Consider the following 9,343-nt stretch of genomic DNA (forward strand, 5'->3'; position numbering starts at 1 on the left):
CTACTTCTGCTTGTGATCAGAGATGCACATATCGCCAGCCACAAAAGGGACATGCTCAACTGGTTAAGGTCAAGCTACTGACAAACAAATTTGCAGTATTGAGTAGAATATTTGCTGCAGAGCAAATCTGTGGTGTAGAGCTATTATTATTATAATTATTACTATTATTATTATTTGCAAAGTTGCATTTATTGTTAGCAGCTGGAGATTATAGAATTAGAAGCAGAAGAGAAACTATTTAATTCTTTTGCATTCAGATTACTCTATCAAATGTAATGCTTGTTTATTCATATTGCTTTGAATTAAACATGCATTAAATTGTAGCTTCAAGATTTCAATAATGTGATTGTTTATTTTTAGAACAACATTGTCATGTAAATGTAAGAGAGGCTGGATCTGGCCAACATAAAACATGCAGAAGATTTGAATCAGATGCAGCCAGTTTAAATGCTAAAGGGTTAAGCTGGTGATATAAATTTTCTATTTAGCTAAATAGATAATATAAAATAGTGTTCATTGAGTAGAGTCACCTGATAGTCTTGGGTTTCAGCATCTGAAGAAAATGAACCAAATGACTTTCTTGAATGGAGAACAGGTTTTCTGGGTTTAGAATTCAAAGGTTTCTCAGCTATTTCCTTCATATGTATGGCTTTCTTGATGCTGACAAAAATAAATTAAAATAACTTTTAGCAAGCAATTTTGTTGACAATAAATCAAAAGTGAATAAGTATACATGCAAGAATAATGTAGTTAAAATCATCATCATCACCATCATTTAATGTCCATTTTCCATGCTGACTGGCAAGGCCAGGGGCTGCACCAGGTTCCATAGTCTGTTTTGGCTTGGCTCATGTAGCTGGATGCCCTTCCTAACACCAACCACTTTACAAAGTGTACTGGGTGCTTTTTAAATGAGGAGGAGTCAAAAGTATATAATTAAAATTAACAGAGTTGTGTTGTTTAAAGAACTCATACTCCAGACACCTCATCACAATTATCTATCTCTTGCAGCTCTTACTAATAATTTATTTTTTCTGTTTCTCATTCCCTTACTAGATGTGAGTAGCCAGGTAGATCTTCTACAAGAACTTGCTCTGACCCTCCCCTTCTCATGGTTTAATTCCCTTGTCTCCTATCATGAAACTGGCCCCTACATACACCTGGGTTCACACTGCTGTGAGCTGCATGGCGACCTCAATAGTGCAGGTGTAAAGTGGTTGATGTTAGGAAGGTCATCTGGCTGTAGAAATCATATCAAAGCAGACATTGAGGTATGATGCAGTTTTGGAACTCATCACATCCTATCAGACCATCAAATCCATGAACCAAACAAAAAAATCTAATGGGTTGAGATTGAGGCTTCTTGGGGGCCATACATCCTTGCCTATGACTGATGGGATGTTTTACTGAATCCAGTGTTGTACCTGTTTGGAGCTGTGGGATGGCACTGAGTCCTGTTGGTAAAAACTCCTTAAGATGTACCCAGTGTAAGCTATGGAGACACAAGAGGTACAGCAATATCAAAGGAAGGTTAACTGGGAAAATAGCTTTTGTGCGTTGCAGATGCACAGGGGCAATAAACACTGAAAATGTGCAGAAAACAGATTCCATCACATGCCAGAGGGAAAAACTAGAAGTAGTTGATAGCTTCCATGACCTAGGTGTTCAAGTCAGTAACAGGGGTAGATGCTTTGAGGGCGTAGCTGCTAGAGTAAGATTAGCCTGGGCAAAGTTCAGAGAGTTCCTACCTCTGCTGGTAACGGAGGGCCTCTCACTCAGAGTGAAAGGTAGACTGTATGATGCCTGTGTGCAAACAGCCATGCTACACAGCAGTGAAACATGGGCTGTGACTGCTGAGGACATACATAGGTTTGAAAGAAATGAAGCTAGTATGCTCTGTTGGATGTGTAATTCCAGTGTGCATACACGACAGAGTGTGAGTGCCCTGAGAGAAAAGTTGGACATATGAAGCATCAGATGTGGTGTGTAAGAGAGGTGACTGCACTGGTATGGTCATGTGTTGCATATGGATGAGGACATCTGTGTGAAGAAGTGTCACACACCAATAGTGGAAGGAACCTGTGGAAGAGATAGACCCAGGAAGACATGGGATGAGGTGGTGAAGCATGACCTTCGAGTGTTGGACCTCACAGAAGCAATGGCAATGACAAGCGACTGAGACCTTTGGATATATGCTGTGCTTGAGAAGACCCAGCCAGCCAAGTGAGATCGTAGCCATGGTCAATACCAATGTTGGACTACTGGCCCATTTAAAAGTACACCTTCAATTGTCGGGCAATATGCTGTTCTTGAGAAGACCTGTTGAGCCAAGCAAAGTCGTAGTCATGGTCGATGCCAGTGCCGCCTGACTGGCACATAAAAAGCACCATTCAAGCAAGGTCATGCCAGTGCTGCCTGACTGGCGCCCATGCCAGTAGCACGTAAAAAGCACCATTTGAGTGTGACCGATGCCAGTACGACTTGACTGGCACCTGTGTGGGTGGCACGTAAAAAGCACCATTCAAGTTTAGTCAATGCCAGTGCTGCCTGACTGGCTCCTGTGCTGGTGGAACTTAAAAAGCACCCACTACACTCTCAGAGTGGTTGGTATTAGGAAGGGCATCCAGCTGTAGAAACCTTGCCAGATTAGATTGGAGCCTGGTGCAGCCTACTGGCTTGCCAGTCTTCAATCAAACTGTCCAATCCATGCCAGCATGGAAAGCAGACGTTAAATGATGATGATGATGATGATGATGCACTGAAATATTTCATTCATTTATTATACTTTTACTAAATAGACCACTATTTTCTATCCTATGTTCAAAGTAGAAATCAATTAATATGAAGCTAGATATAAAAACAGTAAAATACTTACCGTTTGTAAAGATCAACAGCAAATTTGCGTGGCAATATGAAATTGTTTGTGTAGCATTGGTACTCATCTTGTTTAACCTTTTTAGTCATGGAACAAAGAAGATGCATATTGTTTGACTCAGAATGATCTGGTAAGTTTTTTTGAGACAGAGACTCAAATAAGGGACTATACCACTGGAAACATACTTCCTCAGATTTAGGATATGTCATGGACCAAGGGAACATGGAGGTAGGTTTTTGATTTACACTCGGGGAATCTTGTAATAAACCTTTTGCTGAACAATTCTCAAGATTTAGAGCTTTCAATGATTCAGATATGATATTTTGATCCTCTTCCAGGACATGATTTAATGTGATAGCCAACTCTTCAACTTCAGCCGGAATGTTAATAGTGGAACAATGCCGAGTAAATAATGAAAAATTGTTACTAAGAAAGGAATAAGTATTAGTATATTGTAGCCTTATGGACTGATCAAGTGGCATAGAATACATGAAAGTTTTATAAAATGATTCTGGTGCTTCATCAGATTCAGAAGTGTCTTCTTGAAAAGTTTCATTGGCAGAAACAATAGTTTGGTAAAGTTCATCAGACAAAGAAACCAAGTAAGCTGTGGAACAAACAGAAAATAGGTTATTTTTGGCAAGTATTTCAAGTTTGCTCAAGAAATATAATAATAACATGAAGAAGTCAATTCTGCAAAGATATTAATTATTATAAATTCATGCCGTGTTCAATTTAGCACTGCTATGTGTAATTTCTTACCTCACTCCCGCTCGCATCAAAAGTGAAAGCATCACTTTATTTCTATTAAATTATTTCTTATATTGGGTAAAATAGAAATTTAATATTACACACACACACACACACACACATATGAAAGATAATTTGTGATTTTTAGTGAAGAAACAAAAAGCACTCAACTATTCTTTTACTTGTTTCAGTAATTTGACTGCAGTCACACTGGAGTACCACCTTGAATTTTTTTAATCAAATGAATCAACCCCTGGTACTTATTCTATCATTCCCTTTTGCTGTAGTGCTAAGTTATGGGGATGTAAACACACCCATCATTCTCTCTCTCTCTCTCTCTCTCATATATATATATATATATATATATATATATATATATTATGTATGTAGTGACTTCATTTAGGCATAGAGTAGATTCGAACTTGAATCACGAAGTAATATATGACTATATACAATGGTAATGAATATTTCTTTACAATTTTGATCACTGCTCTTCTTTCATCTTGCACATCTGCAACATCAACAACCATTACAATTGGTAACTGCCAACTTCAACACATATCCTAACATATACCGTTACAAATTGGCAACGCTTGACCACAACAAATAAAAATACCTTTACTACTGGTGACCACTGCCCCCACCTAAAATACCATTACATTTATATATATACTCTTTTACTCTTTTACTTGTTTCGGTCTTTTGACTGTGGCCATGCTGGAGCACCGCTTTTAGTCGAGCAAATCGACCCCAGGACTTATTCTTTGTAAGCCTAGTACTTATTCTATGGGTCTCTTTTGCCAAACCGCTAAGTTACGGGGACGTAAACACACCAGCATCGGTTATCAAGCAATGTTGGGGGGACAAACACAGACGCACAAACATACATACATACACACACACACACACACACATATATATATACATATATACGACGGGCTTCTTTCAGTTTCCATCTACCAAATCCACTCACAAGGCTTTGGTCGGCCTGAGGCTATAGTAGAAGACACTTGCCCAAGGTGCCACACAGTAGGACTGAACCATGTGGTTGGTAAGCAAGCCACTTACCACACAGCCACTCCTACGCCTATATATATATATATATTTATATATCATTCTTTCTCTCTCTCTCCCACTCTCTCTGTATATATATATCAGCATTATCATCGTTTAACATCTGCCTTCCATGCTGGCATGGGCAGGACATATATATATATATATATACATACACACACACACATATATACATATTTTTATGTGTCCTACCCATGCCAACATGGAAGGCAAGCATTAAATGATGATGATAGTACTGATGATATATATATATATATATATATATGTATTTATATATAAAGAGATAAGTGTGTATGAGTTTTTCATTTTAATAAATAATGAAAAATCGTTTAACAGACATCATGTAACACTTTCACTTCACTTGGAAGAGTCTTCCAAATGTAACTGTTTATACTAATTCATTTTTATTGCAGACATTGGCCAGTGACCTGGCAGAAATTGAAAACTTTGTAGAATACGAAAGTAATAATTATACTACTTTCAAATTCTACAAACTATTAATTATTAGTGGTAATTGTAATATGTGAAAAAGCATACAACAATTACTTAGATTTTGATTGCTCAATAAGAAGATACCATTGTGAAATTTACAAAGGTAATAATGGATTTATCCATTATTAGATACCGTTAGATATGGTGGATGACTTTATTTGCTAATTGTTTAGATTTGTGAGGATTTCCATAAAAGTAGTTTAGTAGAGTTGCAAATAGAGTACAGTTGTTATCATCATCATTTAATGTCTGCTTTCCATGCTGGCATGGGTTGGACATTTTGACAGGAGCTGGCTAGATGGAAGACTGCACCATGCTTTGCTGTCTGTTTTGACATGGCTTTTATGGCTGGATGCCCTTCTTAACACCAACCATTCTGCAGAGTGGACAGTGTTCTGAGATATTTAGTTTTGCACTTTTATGTTCTGAATCCATATCAAATGGAAATTAATAATAATCAAGTAATAAGAACTTACAAAATATATGCATCCATGAAATCTTTGAGGAGCTTATAGCTTTAATTTTCTTCATTTGTTCTTCTTCAGATTCTGTACTCTCAAACTTCTGAGGCTGGTTCTTCATCATTTCAGCATATTCTTTATCAAATTCACCTAAAAAAAAAAGAAAAAAAGAAATAAGCAACAAAGTATGAAAGATTATTGTAATTTACTTTAGTCAAAAATTAATTGTAAAGGTAGTAAATTGGAAAAAATCATTAGTGTTGTAGATAATGTCTTGCATCTATTCCAGGTCATCTAGTTCAAGTCTTGCCGCAGTCAACTTTACCATTCATCCTTCCAGATTTGATAAAAATAAAATACAGGTACAAAGCAGTGGATTGGCCAGACTGTTAGAGCTTTAGGGGAAATGCTTTGTTGTATTTGTTCAGTTTCTGTACAGAATCAGAGCATATGTGGAGAACTTATACATATAGTAAGATGGTAACTTGAAAAAATTTCAATAGAAAGGCAATGAAAACAAGTCACTAGGAGTTGTTCATTAACTTGATGGTACAAGTAATGAAAGAAAATTAGTTGTACATAAAATCTGAATTTACTTTTTCCATTTTTCTGCTATTTTTCTCTTTTATTAACTGATTCTAATCTTTTTTAACATTCTAACATGCAGTAGAATTATTTCATGTGGTCAGATACCAACTCAAACTAACAACCAAAGTTTATTGTGAATAAGAAAAACCTTAATATGTTTAATTTCTGACTTAGAAAAAAGTTTACCATAATTAATTATTAGCTACAGAAGCAGTATTAGTACCAAAAGGCAATATTTATATCCGGCTTAATGTGGATGTCTTGTTAGAACAGCAAGTACTGTGATACATGCCTTGAGAGGACCTCCTATATACCTGCTTGGTGCATAAAAGCATACACAGGTCACAGCATATGATTCTTGTCTGCTACAATCTATGAAATGCTGTTTTCTTCAGGCATCACACCAATTTACTAATTAAATGTAATTGGCCATGAAGCTGCGGTGACGAGATGTATCTGCTGATGAAAAAACTCATTACACACATACAATACAAAATTTTACTTTCAACTGAACATTTTCATTCTACTCTTTACATTGAACATTACTTACTGTCACAAAACAGAAACAACTATCCTATCTCGCTTCAAAAAGGAAAAACAATTTACCTAACCAAAACATTATACAACAATACTATGTCAACTACCCAAAAGAAGTAAACCCCATTCTGAGTTAGGAACTAAATGAAGAAGTTCTTCATAATTGTTACTCATGATGAATAGCCTTTAGCTGTTGGTTGACAATGCTACATGTCAAAGGTTGGTTTCCTTCTAATAAAACAGAACTTTACCAGTGTGAAGGATGATTTCTTTGATAGAAAACCTCATTTCATTTAATCACTGTTGTTTTTAATTATTATAGGTCAAGTTAGTGTTAATGTTGCAAAATAGTGACTTTTATTTCTATCCAATGTATATATTGTGATACATGAAGACTGTGAAATAAAAGAGCTATAAAAATGACCATACATTTGTGTGTTCAAATCCTGTTTCTATAGTTATTGTGTAGTCTCTGTGCAAAACCTCATCCATGCAAGTAAGGATGGAGTTAGCACATACATAGAATCTACCTTTTAATCACTCATCTCACAAACCTGGATGTCATAGCAATGACATCCAGGTAAGTAGTAACCATATCGCCATGGTTAAAAATCACATATTTTCTTCCCATCTATGAATAAAACAAGAAACAGTCAAGAAATACATGGGAAAATATGTAAAACAAGATAAAACAAAATTAATGTTACTTTCAAATTTTATCCTTTTCTTCCCAAGCACATATTTCGCAAATATATCCATATTGATAAAATCTGGTATTTTGCTGAGCAATTTTGATGATATGTCAGCTTGAGATGCAAGTTTCAGAGATCCTCTTAAACTTATTTCTTGCATGTGTTTATTTGAAAGAATTGCTGTAGTTCGTATGGCCAACCAAGCAAGCATTGCTAAGTATCTTTCTTTTTGTGGTTGCAGAAGAACGATGCGGTTTTCATACTCATTCTTCCCTGTTTTTAGCTGAAAGTGAAAGAAAGGATACTTTACAAAATTGGCTAAGCCAGTTGATTATATACACATTCTATCCAAATAAATATACAATTTATATTATTATGATAAAATCTCATCATAACAGCTTTGACAAGTTTATCAATCTTTCTTATTCTTATTCTTTATTCTTTTTCATTTTTCATTCTTTAGACCTCTTCTACAGATTCTGCTTTCATCTGAATTCAACTCTGATTCCTGTTTTCTCATCCCTTTTTCAACATAATGAAATGCTTTTACCTATACTACAAAAACATCTGTTGTTATCAGCTATTCATTACTCCTTTTAAGTGCCTATTATGTTTGCTTCCTTTTTGAAGTTATGATTACATCCTCTACTCTAACTTCACCAAAGAATGGAGTTAGCACATACATAAAATCTACCTTTTAATCACTCATCTCACAAACCTGGATGTTAAATCAATGACATCCAGGTAAGTAGTAACCATATCACCATGGTTAAAAGTCACATATTTCAATTCCTTTAACCCTTCGTAACCATATTTCTGTTGAACTACACTCTTTTTGTTTTAATTAATTTTGAAAATAAAGAATTTAATAAAGTAACTTTATGATTGTCACCTGGATTTTGGAAGATAAATTGACATGAAATTTTAATGGAAGGTATAGATTTAGATTACTTGAAAACAGGAAATTTGTATAATAGATGTAGGGGTGAGCTCAGGTGGGTTGATACCAAAAGGGTTAAGTTTACCAACAAACTTAACAATTTCATAGATTCATCTTACTATTAACAGTTCTTCAATTATTTATCTTCCTTCACTGAGTAAATTCATTATAATGTTTCTTTCTCTAAAGACAGACATTATATGTTTACCCAAAGCACTCACTTCACTCTGTACAGAAGTCAAAGTTATTGCTATTCCAAACAAGTGACATCAACTAATCTCATCTTTTTTACCTAAAGTGCCCCATCCACTGAGTCTTTATACTTTACTGTTTTCTTTCTGATTTCTAAATCCAGCCACTTTTCAGGTTGACCATTCCTGTCTCAGTACTGCATTTCACTTCACATCAATACAGAAAAGTATTTGTTTTGTGCATTCTTTGATTTGACTAAAAATTAGCTGGAGTTTTGCTATTTGTATATTGATCACCTTTGGCAGCAACTGAGATTCTTCAAGGATCACTTATCTTTTATTTTTTACTTGTTTCAGTCATTTGACTGTGTCCATGCTGGGGCAATGCCTTGCTTGGGAAAACTTTGATGAAAGCAATGTTGTTAACTTTGCCATCAGTTAAAGTTTTGATGTAAACCTCTTGGTAAAGTTACCTGTCTATAAGCTTCATTTGTATATTATCTCTTGGATTAAAGGTTCTTACCATGCTGCTGCATTGTCAAATACGTAGGTGCAGGAGTGGCTGTGTGGTAAGTAGCTTGCTTACCAACCACATGGTTCCAGGTTCAGTCCCACTGCATGGCACCTTGGGCAAGTGTCATCTACTATAGCCTTGAACCGACCAAAGCCTTGTGAGTGGATTTGGTAGATGGAAACTGAAAGAAGTCTGTTGTATATATATATATATATATATATATATATAT

At 35.5% G+C, this 9,343-nt stretch overlaps 1 protein-coding gene across 1 annotated transcript in view; it reads right to left on the reverse strand.

Annotated features, from left to right (window-relative positions):
• Positions 1-9,343, reverse strand: part of LOC128247661 (cilia- and flagella-associated protein 54-like) — a 67,812-nt gene that overhangs the window by 6,066 nt on the left and 52,403 nt on the right. The window contains exons 21-24 of the mRNA XM_052967653.1: positions 7,485-7,752; positions 5,668-5,802; positions 2,876-3,482; positions 531-660 (exon numbers count right to left, since the gene is read on the reverse strand). Coding sequence (XP_052823613.1) covers positions 531-660; positions 2,876-3,482; positions 5,668-5,802; positions 7,485-7,752 — 1,140 coding nt within the window. The remainder of the gene's footprint in view (positions 1-530; positions 661-2,875; positions 3,483-5,667; positions 5,803-7,484; positions 7,753-9,343) is intronic.

The sequence above is a fragment of the Octopus bimaculoides genome, chromosome 4 (genome assembly GCF_001194135.2).
Source record: "Octopus bimaculoides isolate UCB-OBI-ISO-001 chromosome 4, ASM119413v2, whole genome shotgun sequence".
Lineage (NCBI taxonomy): Eukaryota > Metazoa > Mollusca > Cephalopoda > Octopoda > Octopodidae > Octopus > Octopus bimaculoides.